The sequence below is a fragment of the Equus przewalskii genome, chromosome 2 (genome assembly GCF_037783145.1).
Source record: "Equus przewalskii isolate Varuska chromosome 2, EquPr2, whole genome shotgun sequence".
Classification (NCBI taxonomy): Eukaryota; Metazoa; Chordata; class Mammalia; order Perissodactyla; family Equidae; genus Equus; species Equus przewalskii.
In genome coordinates, this window is record NC_091832.1 from 65,968,771 (window position 1) to 65,991,879 (window position 23,109).

A 23,109-nucleotide genomic window follows, 5' to 3' on the forward strand; every position below is an offset into this window, starting at 1 on the left:
ACTGACGCCCGAATTTATATCTCCAGCCTGGACTCCTTCCCTTAACTCCAGACTCATATCTGTCTTAATATCTCTAATTGGATTTCTAATAGACATCTCAAAATTAATATATGTGAAACTGAACTCCTGATTCCACCCCTTCCCCAAACTGATCTTCCTCATTTCAGTAAATGGCAATTCCATCCTTCTATTTGTTCTCATCAAAAACTTTTGGTGTCATCACTGACTACCCTTTCAACATCACATCCTGTTGACCCTGCCTGCAAAATATATTCACAGTCTGACTGCTTTTCATTGTTTTATCACCACATTAGTCCTAGCCACCCTCATTTTTCACCTGGGCTATAATAGTAATCTTTTTACTGTCTTACTGTTTTCAAGCTTAGTTCCTTCAGTCTGTTCTCTCTTGAGCAGCCTAAATACTTTCACGATGAAGGTCAGGTCATTGTACTCTCCTGCTCAGAGGATTCCAGTGGCTTTTCATCTCACTCAGAGTAAAAATCAGAATTCTTACAAAGACCTACAGAGCCCTCTGATGCCCTTACTACCTCTCCAAGCCTCATTTTCTACTCCCCCTTGCTACTCCCAATCCAGCCATGCTAAACCTGTTGCCTTCAAACATGCCAAGCACTTATCTGAAAAAATGTGTTTATACTTGCTGTCCACTTTTCCTGGAGCACTCTCACTTAGGAAAACTGTGTGGTTCTCTCCCTTACATCCTTCAGATCTGTGCTCAAAGCTTGCTTAATGAATAGAACCTTCATCTTTGATCACACTATGTCAAATAACAACTGTCCTTCCACCCCATCACAGCGATTTATCTGCTTTGTTTTTCTCCGCATTATCGCTGTTTAAAGTACTATGTGTTTTTCATGTCTTTGCTTGTTGCTGGTCTCTTCCATTACAGTGTAAGCTCTATGAGAGCAAGGATTTTTGTTGTTATTGTTCACTGGTTCCTGGCAAATAGTTCCTGGCAAGAAGTAGGCACTCAATAAATATTTACCTCATAAATTAATGAGTGAATAGTTCAATGAGTAGTAACTTAGACTTTGTCAAGTCACTGCCTGCTCATTCTTTAAAAGAATGAATAAAAACCAAAAATTTTAGTCAAGCTCTCTATAAAAGACATTTTGTTATTATTTTTAGGAAATTGATAACTATTGAAAATAAAACCTGGAGAGAAAAACTAATCATAGTCAACTCTCTTGAGAACACTGGAATATGTCTTTATTCCAAAAGGTCAACAGTAGGAAAAAAATAGTTTTAGTAACTGATTTCTATAGTTAGAAAAATAAGTAGTCTGCTAAGATTATTATTAATAGTAGTAGTAAAGGTACTAAAAATTAATATAATTCCTTTAACTTCCTGTTGTAACACCAAAATTCAAATCTAATGATCCTTAGAGTCAGGCTTATTGACATAAAAAATGTATAAAGTATGTTCATGTAGAAAACGTTTAGTGGCAAAGTCCCACCCTACCAAATAAATGTCATACTCATGCCCCAGGTTTGAACTGCATGCAATATACTAATCTCCCATAATGCTCCTGAATTCTGAGTCAGGGCTAAATTGGATGTAGCACTAGTTAATGACTATACCCTGTATGTACTTTTTCCTTTCTTGTCTTTGTTCATTACATACCCTCTCCTCCTTTTAAAGTGTTCTTTTCTTTTCTTCTTTCTTCTGCATAGGTACATGTGACATTGATCATGTACTATTCTGTGAGCCCTCAAAGAGTACAAAGTAAAGACCATATTTGTTCTTCCCTGAAATCTTATAGTCTAACTAAAAAGACAAAGCTCTGAAAAAAAGCAAAAGGAGCCGTTTGTGTGATAAATGTTCACACTGTTAGCTTATATATTAAAGAATATAATGTTCGCTCTATGTCCTAGGACACTGCCACATGGGATTACAGTTTTCCACTGCTCTAAGGGAGGTAGGAGAAACCTCAAATAACTTTTTTTCCAAAAACCTTTTTTGTTTCTTTGCTAATTATCCCTTTCCCTCAAATAAAAGCAGGAAAATAATTTCTTCCTTATCTGAACTCCTTAGCACCTCATATGTGTCTTCTTAATGTTATTTTTATTAAAAAAATTGTCAGCTCTCTGAAGCTAGGGACCGTGTGTTATACATTGTGCACAGAGTAAGCTCCTAGTAAGGTTCTTTTTAAAAAATGAGTGAAAAAATGATTGAATAGAGTGAATTCCAAATCAGTAAACAAATATTCTTTAATATTTTAACAGCACTTAATAGGATTAAAGGCCAAATAAAACCTCTGCTTTTAGGCACAAGCAGAAAGCCAGTGTTTTTGAGCTTTTATTCTTTTTTTTACCACCACCTCCCTGCCTTGTTGTTTTGCTACCTTTTTCTTCCCCCTTCTTTTTTTTTTTTAATTTTTTAATTCTGGTCTAAATAGTTTATAAAATTGTGAAATTTCAGTTGCACATTTATATTTGTCAAACACCATGAAAATGTGCCCCTGCACCCCTTGTGCCCACTCTCCCCGCCCCCCCCCCCACTTCCTCCTGGTAACCACTAAATTGTTCTCTTTGCCCCTAAGTTTGTTTATATTCCACATATGAGTGAGAGCGTATAGTGTTTGTCTTTCTCTGTCTGGCTTATTTCGCTTAACCTGATGCCCTCAAGGACCAATCCATGTGCTTGTGAGTGGGATGATCATGTCTTTTTTTTGTGGCTGAGTAGTATACAATGGCATACCATTGTATATATATATACCACGTCTTCTTTATCCAATCATCAGTCATTGGGCACTTGGGTTGCTTCCATGTCTTGGCTCTTGTGAATAATGCTGCAATGAACATAGGGTACACATGTTACTTTGGGTTGTTCATTTCAACTTGTTTAGGTAGATACCCAGTAGTGGGATAGCTGGGTCATATGGTAATTCTATTTTAAGTTTTTTGAGAAATCTCCGTACTGTTTTCTATAGTGGCCGTGCCGTTTTGCATTCTCACCAGCAGTAGATGAGGGTTCCCTTTTCTCCACAACCTCTCCAACATTTATTATTTCTTGTCTTGGTGATATAGCCATTCTAATGGGCGTAAGATGATATCTAAGGGTTGTTTTGATTTGCATCTCCCTGATGATTAGTGATGTTGAGCATCTTTTCATGTACCTATTGGCCATTTGTATATCTTCTTTGGAAAAGTGTCTGTTCATATCCTCTGCCCACTTTTTGATTGGGTTGTTTATTTTTTTGTAGTTCAGTTGTGTGAGCTCTTTATATATTATGGAGATTAACCCCTTACTGGATATATGATTTGCAAATATTTTCTCCCAGTTGGTGGGTTGTTTTTTCATTTTGATCTTGGTTTCCTTTGCCTTCCAGAAGCTCTTTAGTCTCATGAAGTCCCACTTGTTTATTTTTTCTTTTGTTTCCCTTGTCTGAGTGGACATCATATTTGTAAAGATCCTTTTAAAGCTCATGTCAAAGAGCATACTGCCTGTATTTTCTTCCAGAGGTTTTATGGTTTCCGGTCTTACCTTTAAGTCTTTGATCCATTTTGAGTCTATTTTTGTGTGTGGGGAAAGATAATGATCTACTCTCATTCTTTTGCGTGTGGCTGTCCAGTTTTCCCAGCACCATTTATTGAAGAGGCTTTCCTTTCTCCATTGTATGTTCTTGGCTCCTTTGTCAAAGATTAGTTGTCTGTATATGTGTGGTTTTATTTCTGGACTTTCAATTCTGTTCCGTTCATCTGTGTGCCTGTTTTTGTACCAGTACCGTGCTGTTTTGATTACTATAGCTTTGTAATGTGTTTTGAAGTCAGTGATTGTGATGCCACCAGCTTTGTTCTTGTTTCTCAGGATTGCTTTGGCTATTCGGGGTGTTTTGTTGCCCCAAATAAATTTTAAGATTCTTTGTTCTATTTCTGTGGAGAATGTCATTGGGATTCTGATTGAGATTGCATTGAATCTGTAGATTGCTTTAGGTAGTATGGCCATTTTAACTATGTTTATTTTTCCAATCCATGTACATGGAATATCTTTCCATTTCTTTATGTCATTATTGATTTCTTTCAGTCATGTCCTATAGTTTTCCTGGTATATATCTTTCACCTCTTTGATTAAATTTATATCTAAATATTTTATTCTTTTTGCTGCAATTGTAAATGGGGTTGTATTCTTAAGTTCTTGTTCTGTTAGTTAGTTATTAGAGTATAGAAATGCCACTGATTTTTGTATGTTGACTTTGTATCCTGAAACTTTGCTATAGTTGTTGATTATTTCTAGTAGTTTTCTGCTGGGTTCTTTAGGGTTTTCTATATGTAAAATCCTGTTGTCTGCGAAGAGCAAGAGTTTTGCGTCTTCAGTGCCTATTTAGATTCCTTTTAATTTTTTTTCCTGCCTAACTGCTCTGGCCAAAACCTCTAGTACTATGTTGAATAAGAGAGATGATAGTGGGCACCCTTGCCTTGTTCCTGTTCTCAGCACAATGGCTTTCAGTTTTTCCCCATTGAGTATGATGTTGGCAGTGAGTTTGTCATATATGACCTTTATTATGTTGAGATATTTTCCTTCTATACCCATTTTATTGAGAGTTTTTATCATGAACAAATGTTGGATCTTGTTGAATGCTTTCTCTGTGTCTATTGAGATGATCATGTGGTTTTTGTTCTTCAGTTGTTAATGTGTTGTATCACATTGATTGACTTGCAGGTGTTGAACCATCCCTGTGTCCCTGGTATAAATCCCACTTGATCGTGGTGTATGATCTTTTTAATATTTTGCTGTATTCGGTTTGCCAGTATTTTGTTGAAGGATTTTTGCATCTATGTTCATCATTGATATTGGCCTGTAATTTTCTTTCTTTGTGCTGTCCTTGTCTGGTTTTGTGATCAGGGTGATGTTGGCCTTGTAGAATGTGTTATGAATATTTCCATCTTCCTCATTTTTTGGAATAGTTTGAGAAGAATAGGTAATATATTGTCTTTAAATGTTTGGTAGAATTCTTCAGAGAAGCCATCTGGTCCTGGACTTTTATTTTTGGGGAGGTTTTTGATACTGTTTCAATCTCTTTACTTGTGATTGGTCTATTCGCATTCTCTATTTCTTCTTGATTCAGTTATGGGAGGTTGTAAGAGTCTAAGAATTTATCCATTTCTTCTAGATTGTCCGGTTTGTTGGTGTATAGTTTTTCATAATATTCTCTTAAAATCTTTCATATTTTTGTGGTATCCATTGTAATTTCTCCTCTTTATTTCTAATTTTATTTATTTGAGGCTTCTCTCTTGTTTTCTTAGTCTGGGTAAGGGTTTGTCAGTTTTGTTTATCCTCTCAAAGAACCAGCTCCTTGTTTCATTGATCCTTTTTACAGTTTTTTTGTTTCAATTTCATTTATTTCTGCTCTAATTTTTATTATTTCCCTCCTTGTGCTGAGTTTGGTCTTTGTTCTTTTTCTAATTCTGTTAGGTGCAGTTTAAGATTGTTTATTTGAGCTTTTTCTTGTTTGTTAATGTGGACCTGTATTGCTATAAATTTCCCTGTTAGGACCGCTTTTGCTGCGTCCCATAAGGGTTGATATGGTGTGTTTTCATTCTTGTTTGTCACCAAATGTTTTTTGATTTCTCCCCTTGTTTCTTCAATGACCCATTGGTTGTTCAGTAGTATGTTGTTTAGTCTCCACATTTTTGTTCCTTTTCCAGCTTTTTTCTTCTAGTTTATTTCTAGTTTCATGGCATTATGGTCAGAAAAGATGGTAGATATGATTTCAATCTTAAATTTGTTGAGGTTTGCCTTGTTTCCCAATATATGGTCTATCCTTGAGAATGTTCCGTGTGCACTTGAGAAAAATGTATATTCCACTGTTTTTGGCTGGAGTACTAAGTTTATCTGGTCTAGTTTTTCGTTTAAGTCCACTATCTCCTTGTTGACTTTTTGTCTGGATGATCTCTCCATTGATATAAGTGGGATGATGAGGTCCCCTACTATTACTGTGTTGTCATTGATATCTCCTTCTAGGTTTGTTAATAGTTGCTTTCTGTACTTTGGTGCTCCTGTGTTGGGTGCATGCATGTTTATAAGTGTTAAGTCTTCTTGGTGGAGAGTCCCTTTTATCATTATATACTGCCCCTTTGTGTCTCTCTTTACCAGTTTTATCTTGAAATCTACTTTGTCTGATATAAGTATGGCAACCCCTGCTTTCTTTTGTTTACGCTTAACTTGGAATATTGTCTTCCATCCCTTTACTCTGAGCCCATGTTTGTTTCTAGAGTTGAGATGTCTTTCCTGGAGGCAGCATATTGTAGGGTCTTGTTCTTTAATCCATCCTGCCACTCTGTGTCTTTTGATTGGAGAATTCAATCCGTTTTCGTTTAGAATGATTATTGATATATGAGGGCTTAATACTACAATCTTATCACACGTTCCCCAATTCTTCTGCATATCCTTTGTTTTTCATCCTGTGTATTTCGGACTTCCAATTTGATTAGGTAGTTTTCTCTGTTGGTTTTCTGCTTTCTCTCCTTGTTTATCATAGATGTCTCTGTTCTAATTATTTGTTTAGTGGTTACCCTTAGGTTCATATAGAAAATCTTGTAGTTAGATAGTCCATTTTCTGATAGCCTCTTGTTTCCTTAGACTATACTGATTCCATCCCTTTCCGCTTCCCCTTCTAAGTTATTTCTGTCATATCTTTTTCCAACTTGTGTTGTGAATTTGTGGTTAAAAAGATGAGATCATTTTTGTTTTGATGTTTTCCTTTTCTTTATCCTTGATGTTAGAGTTAAGTGTTTGCTAACCTGATCTGATAGAGAGCTGCCATTTTCGTATTATTGCCTACCTATTCATCTCCTTGCTCAAGGCTTTGTAGCCCCTTTCCGGTTTTTTTCTTTTTTTCAGGTATGAGGTCTTTCTTGAGGATTTCTTTGTTGGGGGGGGGACGTGTCTTGTGGAAATGAACTCCCTTAGCTTTTGTTTATTTGGGAAAGTTTTTATTTCTCCATCATATTTGAAGGAGATTTTTGCTGGCTAGACTATTCTTAGCTGGAAGTTTTTGTCTTTCAGGATTTTGAATGTATCATTCCACTCTCTCCTAGCCTGTAAGGTTTCTGCTGAGAAATCCACTGAAAGCCCGATAGGGGTTCCTTTGTAAGTTTTCTTCTGCCCAGCTCCCCTTAGCATATTTTCTTTGTCCCTGACCTTTTGCCAGCTTCACTACTATATGCCTTGGAGTGGGTCTTTTTACATTGACAAAGCTAGGAGATCTGGAGGCCTCTTTCTCAAGGATTTCCAGCTCCCTCCCCAGATTTGGGAAGTTCTCAGCTATTATTTCTTTTTTTTTTTTTTTTTAAAGATTTTTTTTATTTTTTCCTTTTTCTCCCCAAAGCCCCCCCGGTACATAGTTGTATATTCTTCGTTGTGGGTCCTTCTAGTTGTGGTATGTGGGACGCTGCCTCAGTGTGGTTTGATGAGCAGTGTCATGTCCGCGCCCAGGATTCGAACCAACGAAACACTGGGCCGCCTGCAGCGGAGCGCGCGAACTTAACCACTCGGCCACGGGGCCAGCCCTCAGCTATTATTTCTTTGAACAAGCTTTCTGCTCCATTCTCCTTCTCTTCCCCCTCTTGAATACCTATAATCCTTGTGTTGCATTTCCTGATTGAGTCAGATATTTCTCTGAGAGCTTCTTCATGTCTTTTTAGTCTTAGTTCTCTCTTCTCCTCCCTCTGAAGCATTTCTATAGTATTATCTTCTAATTGGCTGATTCTCTCCTCCATATTGTCAGCTCTGTTGTTTAGGGAATCCAGATTTTTCTTTGTTTCATCCATTGTGGTTTTCATCTGTAGCAATTCTGATTGGTTCTTCTTTATGGTTTCAATCTCCTTTGTGAAGAAGCTCCTGAATTTGTTAATTTGTCTTTCTGTGTTTTCTTGTAACTTGTTGAGTTTTTTTATGATAGCTGTTTTGAATTCTTTGTCATTTAGTTATGGATTTCTCTTCCTTCAGGGTTGGTTTCTGGGTACTTGTCACTTTCCTTGTGTTCTGGGACTTTAATATTCCTACTCATACTGCTTGATGGGGTAGATTTTTGCTTCCTCCTGTTGTTTTTATCAGGTCACAGCTGCCATGTACTGCCACTGGATGGAGATCAGGCACTGTGTATTCTGGGCCTGGCACGATCAGGGGCTCCAGCCACTGACTGCTTTTCTCTCTGAGCGACTGATCGATGGCAGTTCCGGAGCACCGGGCAGGGGGAGGGGTACTCTCGTTCCCCAGTGCTTCCCCCAGCCCCTCCTTGTCTCTCTGAATGGAGCTCCGGGTGATTGCAGGACTGTGCACTTTCCCTTTCTCTGCCACTGCTGCCAAGCTCTCCGTGCCATGCTCTGGACAATTCTGGGGCTGCAGTACTGAGTGGGGGCAGGGCATCTCTCTTCCCTGCGCTCTTTCCCTTCTGTGGCTGCCACTCTCTCTGCACTGAGCTTCGAACAACTCTGGGGCTGGAGTACCAGGTAGGGGCTGGGCGCTCTCTCAGCCATGCCCTTTCCCCTCCATTGCTGCCACTGTCTCTGCACCGAGTTCCAGATGGCTCTGGGGCTGCACACTTTCCCCGCCGCCACTAGCCCCCTCACTGCACTGTGCTCTGGATGATTCTGGGACTGTAGTAGGGTGGGGATGGGGCACCCTTCTCACCTGCACCCTTCCCGCTGCCACAGCCTGTCTCTCACCACAGAATTCCTGTGGATCAGCTTCCACTTCCTCCAGAGGATCCAGCCCCACCACCACCTTCAGGCGTATGGCTGTGTGGGTCTCCCAAACGTCTTTTGTGACGTGTATATGTCGTCTGTTGGTGTATGAATGTCCCTTTGGTTGTATCTTAGAGGGGAGAGTCCAAGGGAAGAGGTCACTCCACCATGATGCTGATGTCACCCTTGAGCTTTTATTCTTAATGCTTAAAGGTAACTACTTCAGTGTGAGATAATGAAGAGAAAGCTTTAGAGCATTTGAAATCAGTTCTTTACATATGTGTCTAATTTCTGAGATAGAAACTGATTTCTATTAAAGTTATTTGGTTTTTTGAAGTTATTTAAGTAATATAATGTTTATTTTCAACTTTTTTCTATAAAGTATGTATTTTAATAAATTTTCTGTAGTCTTTTAGTATGGTTTTGACAGTTTTATATAATAAAAGAAGAAAGAACCATATTCCCAATATCCAAATACTACATTTAATTTAACTTAATTTTGTTGTGGGCCCTTCCAGTTTTTATTCAAATATACATTGCCTGTATTTTTATTGTGGCTCTGATAGCATACAGAAGATAGCATATCTTCTGATGTCTTTATTTAATATTGTATATACTCTTTGTAAATTTTTATTTATTATTATCAGTGGTTATATTTCATTGATATGAAGTCAGTCAGATTGATTGCATTCTTATAAATGTCTTTTTAAAAAATCATGCCCTGGAATCAAAATTTCTTTGGAGATATATTTATTTCTTCTCATGGAGTTCAGTGAAATACGGATTCACCATAAAGATATTCATCAATATGAAATGTAGACTTTTCAGATTTTTGTTTATTCCAAAATGGTTTTTATGAATACAGTCCATTTTAACAATTGGTTTATACACATACAGAATCTACGTCCTACCAAGGAATGAAATTACCATGGAGAGGAGGGGTGTTATTAGCTCAATAAGGAATATACACTTCGGTGGAGTTGTAGAAATACAGTCATCCTGTTTCTTGACCAAGTTTTAGCCTGACAGAATGGAGAGATCAAAACTCTTGGTGAGATGGGACCAATGATATAAGAGAAGGCTCCTTTGTATATATATATACCACATCTTCTTTATCCTTTCATTTATCGATGGGCACTTAGGTTGTTTCCATATCTTGGCTATTGTAAGTAATACTGCAATGAACATTGAGATGTGTATATCTTTTCGAATTAGTGTTTTTATTTTCTTTGGATAAATACACAGAAGTGAAATTGCCAGATCATATGGTAGTTCTATTTTTAATTTTTTGAGGAACCTCCATAGTTTTTTCCATAGTGGTTATACCAATTTTCATTTCCACCAACTGTGCACAAGCGTTCCCTTTTCTCCCCATCCTCACCAGGACTTGTTAATTCTTGTCTTTTTAGTAGTAGCCATTCTGAGAGGTGTGAGGTAGTATCTCATTGTGGTTTTGATTTGCATTGCCCTGATGATTAATGATGTTGAGCATCTTTTCATGTACCTGTTGCCATCCTTATGTCTTCTTTGGAAAAGTGTCTATTCATATTACTCAGCCATAAAAAAGAATGAAATCTTACCATTTGCAACAACTTGCATAGACCTAGAGGGTATTATGCTAAGTTAAATAACTCAGTCAGAGAAAGACAAATACTGTTTGATTTCACTTATATGTGGAAGCTAAAAACCAAAACAAATGAATAAACAAAAGAAAATAGAATCAGACTTATGGATACAGAGAACAAACTGGTGGTTACCAGAGGGGAGAGGGGTGAAGGGATGGGTGAAATAGGTGAAATGCATCAAGAGGTAAAAACTTCGAGTTATAACATTAATAAGTCATGGGGATCTGAAGTACAGCATAGAGAATATAGTCAATAATATTGTAATGTTGTATGGTGACAGATGGTAACTAGACTTAGTGTGGTGATTGTTTCATAATGTATAAAATTATCAAATCACTATGTCATACACCTGGAACTAATATAATATTGCCTGTCAATTATACTTCAATAAAACAAAAGAAGGCTCCTCAGCTTTGGGCAGGATCGTAGCCAAGTGTTTAATCTGTTTTTTCGTATGGCTGATGGAATCAAATAATATGTTGGTTTTCTTAATGTTTCCTCTCATTTTCAGTTAATATTTATTCAGTATGCAAGAGCAGCATGCTGTGGAATTTTCAGATTCCAGTTAATCTGAATAATAGATACCATTCTATCAAATATTCTGAATGACTGATAAATAATTTAGTTGATTGTTATAAGTGTTTTGGATTTCAGGCAAGGTTGTTGCCCTTAAAAATTTTAGGCAAATAAGCATGATTTTCTAAACCAGACCATTGAGAAGTAAATAATAACCAGCACTTGAAATATCATATAGCTTAATTAAAAACATTTCACTTAAAACTAAATCTGTATGCACAACAGTGTGAATGTACTTAATGCCAAAGAATTGTACACTAAAAAAATGGTTTAAATGGTCAATTTTATGTGTATTTTACCACAATGAAAAAAATAGAAAAAAATTTAAGAGGAATATTTTAAAAAAAGAAAAAAGGAGATGGCAATCAAATATGTGAAAAGTTTTTTGAATCTAACAAAAGAATTGAAGGAAAAAACTAAATGTCTAAATTATTTTAATTATGATTTTTAAAATATTTTTTCTTTGGTTTTTACGTAACTTATATTTCTTTTGAAAAGCCTTATTTTTTTCCCAGACAATCTAAAGCATATTTTGGATTCAGATTCATAATGGCTTTTTGGAATTTTTAATTTAACTTCCTATTAAGCTTGAAAATGAAAAGTTTATAAGGAAAACCATAACCACTTGATGATACTGTCTATCATTTTTTAATTGCAAAACGTTAAGCTAATATGGATTGGTATTATTACTCAGCATATCATAAAAATAGTTGCACGTCATAAAAACTTTCTTTACTCCAGTTCTCATAATAATCGCTTATTTTTTTAAAGGCCTCTGTTAAAACAAGGGAGTAATTATTAAACCACCAGAGGGAGCTCCATGAATATGTTTCAGTATTTTGGTTCTGATTTTAAAAAAGAAACACAAAACAAAACATTTCTCCAAGTATGGATGTTTTATGTTACCATATTTTTCTCTTCTGTGTAGAAATAGTGTTCTGAAAATACCTGTATGATCTGAGAGGAACAGCTTGGGATTTTTATTTCACAAATATTTGAGTATCATATATAAGGCAAATGGAACGTCAAACGATGAATATCATTTTTGCCTTCATATAACTTACCCAATAGTATGTAGGTGTATTAGTTAAACATTTTCTTCTTCTTTTTGCACACTATTGTGTAATCTAGTAAAAACCTGGTTATTTATGGTGAGATGCTGTATTATTTGCATTAATGTTTTTTAATTGTTTGGTATTGTGGTTCACAAATTTCGATACCAGTGCCAGACCTGCTGCCTAAGAGTTAACCTGTCAAACTTGGCAAAATATGGCATGCAGGGCTCTAGCTCCAGATATTATGATTCAGTAACTCTTGGAGATATGTGTTTTTTAAAAGCTGCTTTATTGAGATGTAATTCACATCCTATACAATTCATCCATTTAAAGTTTTGAATCAAATGACTTTTAGTGAGGTCACAGAGTGTGCAACCATCACCACAATCAATTTTAGAACATTTTCATCACCTCCCCAAAAGGTCTTTTTCCCGTTAGCATTCATTCCCCATTCTTTCCCCACCTCTGTAGTCCTAGGCAACCGCTAATGTACTCTCTCTATAGATTACTTATTCTAGATGTTTTATGTAAATGAATCATACAATGTGTGGTCTTTTGTGACTGGCTTCTTTTACTTAGCATAATGTTTTCAAGGTTGTAACATGTATCCATGTTGTAGCGTGTGTCAGTACTTCATTTCTTTTTATTGCCAAATATTCCTTTGTATGGAAGGAATATATATTTTTATAAAACTCTTGTGTAACATTCCCACCAGTTTAAATTCCGTATACACAGAACACACTTCGAAATGTTAGCTGTGTGTTTGTAATACAATAAAGAGCATTACCTAAAATTGTTTTTTTTTCTTGTACTTCAGTCATAGTGCCCATAGAGCTCTAGACACAGCTCTTGACTATTTTAAAATTGGACTGTGCTATCTATTAGTCGTGACAAAACCATGACTTTTAGTTGAATTTTAGTGGGTGAAAAACAGGCACTTTTTCTTTTAAGTAATAGATGGAAAGTAACAGACTCTACTACACAAAGTATTTTATGGAACTTAGGGGTGTGTGTATATGTGTGTGTGTGTGTGTGTACGTATGTGTATGTTCATTGAGTCTGGGTGTGAAATATGTTTCTTACTTTGGGTTACTTTTAGAAAAAGTTTGAAAGCTATCGTTATTTAAATATTTCAGGGGCCAGTCCCGTGGCCGAGTGGTTAAGTTCACGTGCTCCACTGCCGCGGCCCAGGGTTTCACTGGTTCAGATCCTGGATGCAGACGTGGCACCGCTCGTCAGGCCACGGTGAGGTGGCATCCCACATACCACAACTAGAAAGACCTACAACTAAGATATACAACTATGTACCAGGGCGGATTTGGGGAGATAAAGCATAAAATAAATAAATAAGTATTTCAGTATTATTGTCATCTCAACCCTAGTGTCTTTTCTGCAGTTAAGTGGTGAGTTATATGGTTAGCTTAAATAAGAGTTAAATTGAAATAACTAACGAAAGTTAGAGGTTAGGAGTTAGGAACTAATAATGCAGTGAGGGCGTGGGATAGTCCTGGGAACCTACTGCTTGGGTCATTTTGTCAAGGAGTAAACTTACTATTTAGTCATGCTGTGAGGTTTATTATATAGCTTTTAGTTAAAACATATTGGTTTTTATTTTATTTTATTAGTATTATTTTTTTAAGATTTTATTTTTTTCCTTCTTCTCCCCAAAGTCCCCCGGTACATAATTGTATATTCTTCGTTATGGGTCCTTCTAGTTGTGGCATGTGGGATGCTGCCTCAGCGTGGTTTGATGAGCAGTGCCATGTCTGCGCCCAGGATTCGAACCAAGGAAACACTGGGCCGCCTGCAGCGGAGCGTGCGAACTTAACCACTCGGCCACGGGGCCAGCCCCAGTTAAAACATTATTGAATCAATGAAATGGATTTGTTTTATGATGGTTTGATTAAAATGCCTAAGCGCATTATAAGAAAATCATTACATTCATTTTATGAGTTTATCAGCCCATTGGGTGGTGTTACATATTCTAAATATCATCTTTTTATTGTGCTCATATTAAATAATGTATTCATTAAAATAAATTAGTTGCATTTCATAAGGAGGAAATTATGTTTAAATTATATGTCATTTTGCTCTCTAAGGAAGCAGGAACTTTAAACATATTTTTAAATTTTTTTTAATAAAAGTAAACTTATATGTGCCTTTCTAGTTCTCTTTTATATATTGTGAGGAATATAATATTTTAACAGTGATATATTTCTGAAATTAATTTTATTTCATATTGATTGAGCGTCATATTTATTTTGTAATATTCTGAATTTGCTTTCAGAATTTTGGTCATTTTACAAAATTTAGAAAATTGAAGCAATAAGTGCTTCATAACATTGACTTCTGCTAAAATACTGCTGCTATTATAATGAAGTTGTAAGTGGAGATGCGTTTAATGATTTAATCAAATGCTGAATTATTTTAATAATAACACAAATGACCATTGAAGTAATTTTTTAAAGTAGTATCTGCTTTCTTTTGTATTGAAACCCAACATAGGTAAATAATTTTGTGCAGTGTTCCTTTGTATATTCATTTTTTTCTAAGGTAGCTGAAAAATGTAAAAACTGGTGGTATGATACATTACTTAGAGTTTCCTGCAAGTATTTGTAATCTTTTTTGGTATGTAGAATGTATTTTGAATTGTTTGAAAAATTGATCATACAGTACGCTTAACCTTGATTACAAAATTTGAGTAGTTAGCAAAGGATTAAAAAAAAAGGAATACCATGGGTCAGTTACACTTATGAGCATACATGCAGAACTCCTAAAAAGTTTTTTTTTAAAAGGCAAATGAAATCAAGCAATTTATTAAAAGAACAATTTAATGTTTATCAAATAGAATTCATTTCAGGAATACCAGGGATGATTCAATAGTAGGAAACTGATTACTGTAATTTCACTACATTGGCAGATTAGAAGAGAAAGACTATGTGTAAATTATCTTAGTAGATACTGAAAGTTCAGTAAAATTTAACACATTTTTGTTTTAAAAACTTCTTTCGTTGTATACATTAAATATGTACAACTTTTTGTATGTCAATCATACCTCAGTAAAGTAGTTTAAACAACAAAAACTTCTTTGATTCAAGAAATACAGAAGGGAGAGTACTTAACTTGATATGGTTATATATATACCAGAAACCTCTGTCAGGCATTATGCATAAGATGAACAATTGGAAGCATTACCAATAAAGTCAGTAACAAGACAAGGATATTTGCTATGATTGCTGTTGTTTAATATGCCAGAAGTCCTGGTGAATGCAATTAAAAAGAGAGAGAAATGAGAAACTTAAGTATTTGGAGAAAAGAGAAAACATAGACATTATTTACAGATTATATGATTACCTATATAGAAAATGCTAGTGAAGCAGCAAAAAACTATTAGTGAATTCAGTAAAGGGACCTGATAGAAGTTCAACATGCAAAAGTGAATAATCAGTTAGAAAATGATTGGGACAAACTCTTGCAAATACTTTAGAATAGACCTAATGAAGAAAGTAGAAAATAACTGTGAAAGAAAGGAAGCAACATCAGTGTGATACTGTATATCAACAAAGAAAGCAAATGTAGATACAAACAATAACATAGATGAATCCTGCAAACAATGTTGAGCAACTAAGCAAGATAGAAAACAATATGTATTGTGTAATTCTGTTAATATAAAACTCAGAAAAAAACTAAACTGTAGTGTTTAGGAAGGCATGTATAAGGGGCATAACAATAAAGAAAAGCAAGATGATAATGACAAAAGTCAGGATGGTGGTTACCTCTGTGGTAGAGGGAGAACTTGTGGAAGGGCAGGTAGAGGGTTTGTGGAGGTTGGCAATATTCTATTTCTTGACTTGGGTGGTAGTTACATGGGTATTTCCTTTATATTTGCTAACCTCTGTGTATATCTTTTGCCTACTTTTCTATAGGTAACTTTATACCACAGTAAAAAAAGCAAAAGGGGAGATGGATAAGTGGAACAGAATAGAGAATTCCAGAAACTGACCCATATATGTGAATGTATTATATGATTAATAAAGCATTTCAAATCAATGGGGAAAAAGATGTATCAGCCAATAAATGTTTATGAGATAATTGGATTTTCTAGAGAAAAACAATTAGATTCCTAACTCATTCAATGAACAAAATTTATTCCACTAGATCTAGAAACAAAAATCTAACTGTAAATATTTAAAAATCTAAATATAAATTAAAAGATCTAAATATAAAAATGAAACTAAGTGGCAGAAGCAAATATAATACTGAGATATAGTATGTCTTCCTTAGAAAAACAGTATATGCAAATCGTAAAGTAAAAGATTGGCAAATTTAACTAAATATAAATTACAAATTTTCATGCAGTGAAAGATACAATAAACAGCAACTAAAAGACAGAATGGGAAAAAATATTTGCAACATCTGTAAGACAGTCTTATTTTCTGTAATATACAGAGCTTTTAAAATTGAACACCACCAAAATTGGATGAACAATTAGTATATAAAAGAAGAAATGTAAATATCTAATATACTGGAAAATGTTCTCAGCCTTTCCAAAGAGCAGAAATTCAAGATAGATGGATAATATCCAATATTTGTGGTATTGTGGGGAAATGAGTTCTTTGGTAGGAGTAAAATTTGATGCAGGCTTTCAGGAGGGCAATTTTTCTCAACATTTATGTTTTCGCTCTATAATTCCTTGTTTAAAAAAATTGCCCTTTTGAACTACCTGCTTATGGCTCAAAGATGTATGTATAAGGAAGTTCCTTATAGCGTATAGAGTAGGAAAAAATTGGAACCAACCCAATGTCTGTCCCTAGAAGGATGGATAAATAAATTATATCCATAGTATGGAATATTGCCATTGTTAGTTTCCTTACCATGATGTGGAAATTTCTGGAAACATTGTTAATAGTAAAAGACATTTTTCCATCTAATAATACATTATTACATTTATGTAAAAAGTGTAAAAAGCTAAGATTCTATGTTTGTATATGATTATGTGTGAATTTAAGTGCATAAAACAATGGAAGGATACTCATGAAAATATTAATAATGGTTACCTCTGGAGGTGGAGTGAAGTAGACTAACTTTTTACTCTTGTTTGAATTTTACATAGTGAACATATTTTGTGTAACTAATTTTTTTTTTTAGAAAAATTTCTCTCTTCAATGTTGGGCTTTCTAAATAACATTGTATTTTCATGATATTAGAAAACTTAAAATTAGCATCTGTGTCTGAGGACAAAACTTTACCTGATGATTAGGCAAGAATGCTTTTCCACAGTTTCTTTTAATCTAATGTCTCTTTTGTTTAACAAACAGCATATCAAACACTACAGTGGTTCTTTATTTTTAGGGATAGTATATTTTGAAAGAGAGTTATAGCAGTATTGGCTTTACCTTTTTTCTTATTTTAAATTTCCATGAATTTGAATTTTTTAATTGGGTACCTCAAAATCCTTATCTAATTTGTAGTTTTACTTTTTGTCCAGGCCCATCAAACTCCAGTGAAGAAAGTGAATCCTGGAGAAGAAAGGAGGAAAATGTTTGAGGTATAAAGACATCTGTCTGCTTATTTTAAAGCTTTGCCAAAATAATTATTAAAAAAAGAAACAAAATCTTACATAGAAAACCTCCAAACCTTTCCTCCTTATTTCTTTCAAACAAATACCTCTAACATTTCTCTTTTTTTTAACCTCCCTGGGCATGCCTCTGCCATTGGTGTACTAACTTTCCTGAGGAAAATAGAAAAAGTAGGAATTATTATTGATTAAAATGTTTTTATTCTTTTTTTTCAAGGAACCAGCAAGAAAAGGAAGATTGGAATTTATTGAAAAAGAAAAGAAACAAAAGGAACAGGTAGTTTTTTTGCTCTTATTTTCTTCCCTTGCCAAATTATTGATAATAGTTTGAAAAGTTCTAAGAAGCTTGTCTTTAAAATTGTTACAGATTAGTTTAATAAAGGCTGAACAGATGAAAAGGCAAGAAAAGGAAAGGGTAAGAGATAATCCATTTTTCCATGGTATATTCCACCCCTCTTCACACACATACTTCCTTTTTAAAAGAAATACATTGATTTCCATTTTATTAGTAAATGTATGTGATGTGTTTTCTATTAAATACTTGAAATGGTGTTTTGTTTGTTTCTTATCCCCAAAAGTTGGAGAGAATAAACAGAGCCAGGGAACAAGGATGGAGAAACGTGCTAAGTGCTGGTGGAAGTGGTGAAGTAAAGGTAGGCATTTGATACCAATATATATAGTAGTATCACACTGCTGCTATTTTTCTCCAGTTTCAACTTGCTCTTTAAAATGTACATAAATGACTTTTATTTTTTTAGTTTACGTTTACTTTTTACCTAGAATTCTTCAGTGTCTATTAAGAATTCTTAGGGGCCAGCCCAGTGGTGTAGTGGTTAAATTCACATGCTCCACTTTGGTGGCCCAGGGTTCACCAGTTTGGATCCCAGGTGTGGACCTATGCACTGCTCATCAAGCTGTGCTGTGGCAGGCATCCCACATATAAAATAGAGGAAGATGGGTACAGATGTTAGCTCAGGGCCAATCTTCCTCAGCAAAAAGAGGATTGGTGGCAGATGTTAGCTCATGGCTAATCTTCCTCAAAAAAAACACAAAAAAACAAAAGCAGCAGTAAACAGGATTGATTTTTTATTTTAAAAAAAGCTTAGTTTTCCTTCATGTGTTTGATATGTAATATGTGACTGTTAAAATTGCTTAAAAGGTTTGATGTGAAGGTTGTGATTCACCATTCCTGCCAGAGGAATCTTCTTAAAATCATATGCAATTTGTCACACCCCTGCCTAAAATCCTTCTGTAGCTTCTTGTAGCCTTAAAGATTAAGTTTTCAGAAGACCCTTATTAATCTGCTCCTGCCAGTCTCTCCAAACTTATCTCCATCTGTTCCCTACCACTCACTGTGTACTGTAGCCTTTGGAACTAAAGACTATAACTGTAGTTTCCTTACTGAGTGTAGCCTGTTAAATCTCTGTCTTTACAGTTGTGTTTCTCTTGATAATGCCCCTCGCTTCCTCCTCACTCCCATCTCTAGCCGTTTACCTAGATAACCAATTACCTAGCTAACCATTTACTTAGATATGTTAATTGAAACATTTCCTTTGGGTAGAGCCAGACTATATAACCTTGGACAAGTTACTTCTTTCAGCCTTAACTTCTTCATTTGAAAAAAAAAATTCAACAACAGTGCCTGGAGCTTGGCTAGCAAGGGCTCATATGTTAACCTCCTCTTCCTTTCTTTGTTCTGCCAGTCTGAATCTTGCATTTCTTCCTTTGTTCTTGTAGCACCCTTTGCATATCTATGGTAGGCCAAATTCTAAGATGGTCTCCCAAACTCCTGACCCCTGATGTACATACCTTGGTTATTTCCTCCTTGAGTGTGTGTGAAACCTGTGAATATGATGGTATAGTGGTTCCCTTGTTTAGATTATGTTCTATGGCAAGTGGTGGTGGGATAGTCGCTCCTGTGATTACCTTAACATTTTATAAGACTGCTCATAGCAGGCGAGAAGGGGAGAAGAGAGTCAGAGAGATGTACTTCTGCTGGCCTGGAAAAAAGCAAACATTTACGTCCAATGAAATATAGATGGCCTCTAGGAGTTAATAGTGGTTTCTGGGCAACAACTAGCAAGAAAGGTCACCTAGCCATTACAGCCACAAGAAAATGAATTCTGCCAAGAACCACATGAGCTTGGAAAGAGGATTCTGAGCCTCAGATGAGAATTGCAGCCCTGGCTGACACCTTGATTTCTGCCTGGTGAGATCCTGAGCAGAGAACCCAGCTGACTGTAGCAAGACTCCTGAGCCAGGGAAACTGTGAAATAATAAATGGGTATTGCCTTAAGCTGCCAAGTCTGTGGTAATTTGTTACACAACAGTAAAAAATGAGTACACTATTATTCCTCTGTATTATAATTTTAATTTGTATCATCTGTTCAACTGTTAGTCAGCCTGTCTTTAAACTGTGAATTCTCCTGAGCCATGCTCATTAAACTTGATATTTAGGTGCCCGATTAGGTATTTGTAAAATTGAAATGATTACCATTCTTACCTGTTTCTCTCCCCTGTCGATGCAAATAATCCATAACCAATCTATAAATCAAAATTGGGGTGAGTTTATTATGAGCCAGATCTGAGGACTAGCCTGGGGTCCTCCTTCCCCAAGGAAGGAAGGGCATCAAAGAAGTGAGGTGTACAGAAGGATTACATACCATCTTGGAACAAAGAGCATAACATCACATATGATAGGAATGTCCTTTTACAACAGTCATGAGATTGCCTAGCCGGCACAGCACAGCTATTCACACAGCAGGTAGCAGGTAGCAGGTCTGTTGTCTCGAGCTGAGTGGTCACAGGGTGGGTGCAGCAATCCATTTCTAGCCTAGTGAGAGATGCTTATCCTTGTCTACGAAAATAATCCATAACCAATCTGTAAATGAAAATTTGGGTGAGTTTATTCTGAGCTGAAATCTGAGGACCATGGCCCGGCGCCTTTCTTCCCGAAAGAAGAAAGGGCACCGAAGAAATGGGGTGCACAGAGTGGTTATATACCCCCCAAACAGGGTGTTTCACATATGATTGAAATGTCCCTCCCACAATAGTCACAAGATTGCCCTGTCGGCACAGCGCTTGATGGACACAGCAGGTAGTGGGTCTGCTATCTTGGTGGGCGTAGCAGGAGGCAAGTCGATTGTCTGGAGCTGGGTGGTCACAGGTGAGCGCAGCAATCAGTTTCTAGCCTAAGGAAAGATGCTTAATCCTTAAGGAGATGCCAACGTTGGGAGGGGGAGGAAACTTGCACCTTTATCTCAAGGACCTTTGTTCTTGCCATAGGGAAAATCTAAAGCAGATATACAATGCATGCTCAACAGCCACAGTCAGGACCTTTTGGAAAGACAAGGTCAGGCTGAATTAGGTTTATACCAAATGGCTTCCTCATATTCTCCAATATATCCTATTGCTTGCCATTTTTATTTGTCATCCTTAAGGAAATGCCAACGTGGGGGAAGTTGCATCTTTATCTTAAGGGTATATGTTCTTGTCTTGGGACATAGCAAATGCTTAAAGCAGATATACAACGCATGCTCAATGGCCATGTCAGGTCCTTTTGGAAAAACAAGGTCAGGCCGAATTAGTTTTACACCAAATGGCTTCTTCATATACTCTTGTAATATATCCTATTGTTTGCCATTTGTTTATCATCCCCAAAAGTTATACATTGACTAAAACTTTGGTTTGTCTATTTTATGTAGACCTAAATGTTTTGTCCTGGCTTTCTTGATTTGTTTTTTCAGTCTCTTGAGATGCACAAGTTTTTCATATTACATATCAATAATTCAGTAAGAGTCACTCTTTCTAATTCTGTATTAATGTAGACATACAGTTTTTTAGTAGTACAATTTTGTACTTTACTGTTTTTGTACTTTAGCATCTACTTTACTGTGAAGTAGAATTTATTACCTCCTGAATGATAAGAATTTATCATTTATCAGACAGAATTTGGCCCATTCTAAGATAACTAACCCTATATCTTATCTGATTGTCAAGTGAAAACTTACCAAGGTGTAGGCCCTCAGATTTTGTCAAGCATTTTATTGAGAATTTGATTTTTTCTTCCTGCTTTGCATAGGTCTTCTTCTATGTGATATCTTTTTTCCCTATGATGAATAAAGCTGTATTTAATCTGAAAGTCCAGTTTTATCAGTATTGTTTCATAACTAATTGAGATAATTTTTCAACAGTGTTAGATACTATGTGCTTAATGGATTTCTGCTTCACTTTATAAACTTATGTTACCGAACCAGGTTCGTTTTTGCCTGCCACCCAGAAAGCCAAACACCAAGACGGCAAGACTGCAGCAGAGAGAGTTTAATCACAAGGCAGCCATGTGAGGAAGCGACAGCCTGAGCCTCAAATTCGCTTGCCCAAACCTAGGGACTTGGGGATGTTTATGGGATGGGGGCAAGGTGGTCTAAAATGTGGAGAGAGGTGATTGGAGGTGAGGTAATTGATGATCTGTGCAAGTGTGGTCAGACTTCATCCCTCTTCATAGGACACGTGTTCACCAAATGTGGCATTAGTGTGATCTGAGGGTGGAGTTTTTAGCCTCTTGACGTCAAAAGGTCACCTATCGGACATCTACGCAGGCCTAGTTGATGAGTTGGTGGTCTCAACCAGCCTGAAGTGGACAAGGAGTTCTAATTCCTGAAAAACAGCTCGCACACCCATTACCATGGTGATCCAGGCTCCAGGGAGATGTTATCTATAGGAACCCAGTGGGAATCAGCTAGCATATTGCCTAAGCAGCACCGTTAACAATGGCATCAAACAGCCAAAAGCTGCAATCAGTAATTGAAGAAGGAAAAAAAACTTTAGTTCCTCGCTACTTAATCATCAATGGCTAACTCTGCCAGTTTCACATACATTGTGCTTTCATTGAGGATTAATTTCAATGAGGAGCATTGAGAGTTTTGAGGAGCAATTTATTTTTCCTGACTTAAAGCAAATTCTATGCTAGTTTCTGTACTTATTCCCCATGGGGTTTGAAATATTTAACTTTTTAGGCTGTTTGATTTCTGTACAGTTGATAAGGACCTGGAGGCTTGGTATAAAGTGAGTCAAATTAAGGAGATCCCCAAAATAAAAACAAAAACTGAACGAACATTAAGGGAAATATTTCAAAATCAATGTTATTATTATATACCTCTAAGTAATAAGATATTCGCAGTACAATTAACTGTCTTTGATTATTTAGTATCTGAAAAATCTGGGACTTTTTTGCTTTATCCATTTTTGATGTATCTCTTATGAATGTGTGTTTTTGGAAAAATTATGAAATATTCCACAGATATAGTTTGATCATGTGATCATAATATGTAAGAGGTGTATCTGTTGTTGAATGGAAATATATTGGAATACTATTCAACAATAAAAGGGAGTAGCCTGTTAAATACATGCAACAACGTGAATCAAACAAAAACATCATAGTGAGTGAGAGAAGCCAGACACAAGACTATGTATTGCATGATTCGATTTATATAATATTATAGAAAAGGCAAATCCAATCTATAGGGCAGACAGATCAGGGGTTGCTGGAGTGAGGGAGCATTGGAACATGA

At 36.0% G+C, this 23,109-nt stretch overlaps 1 protein-coding gene across 34 annotated transcripts in view; it reads left to right on the forward strand.

Moving 5' to 3' along the window:
• Nucleotides 1–23,109, forward strand: part of NEK1 (NIMA related kinase 1) — a 220,222-nt gene that overhangs the window by 55,045 nt on the left and 142,068 nt on the right. For 25 of the 34 annotated variants that reach the window (XR_011537718.1, XM_070611442.1, XM_070611468.1 and 22 more), the window contains 4 exons: nt 17,450–17,509; nt 17,757–17,816; nt 17,907–17,954; nt 18,118–18,192. Coding sequence is in view for 33 of the 34 variants with exons in the window: in XM_070611442.1 (XP_070467543.1) it covers nt 17,450–17,509; nt 17,757–17,816; nt 17,907–17,954; nt 18,118–18,192 (243 nt within the window). In the remaining variant the exon portion in view is untranslated. The remainder of the gene's footprint in view (nt 1–17,449; nt 17,510–17,756; nt 17,817–17,906; nt 17,955–18,117; nt 18,193–23,109) is intronic. The other 9 variants (XM_070611453.1, XM_070611456.1, XM_070611452.1 and 6 more) reach the window with 1 other exon arrangement.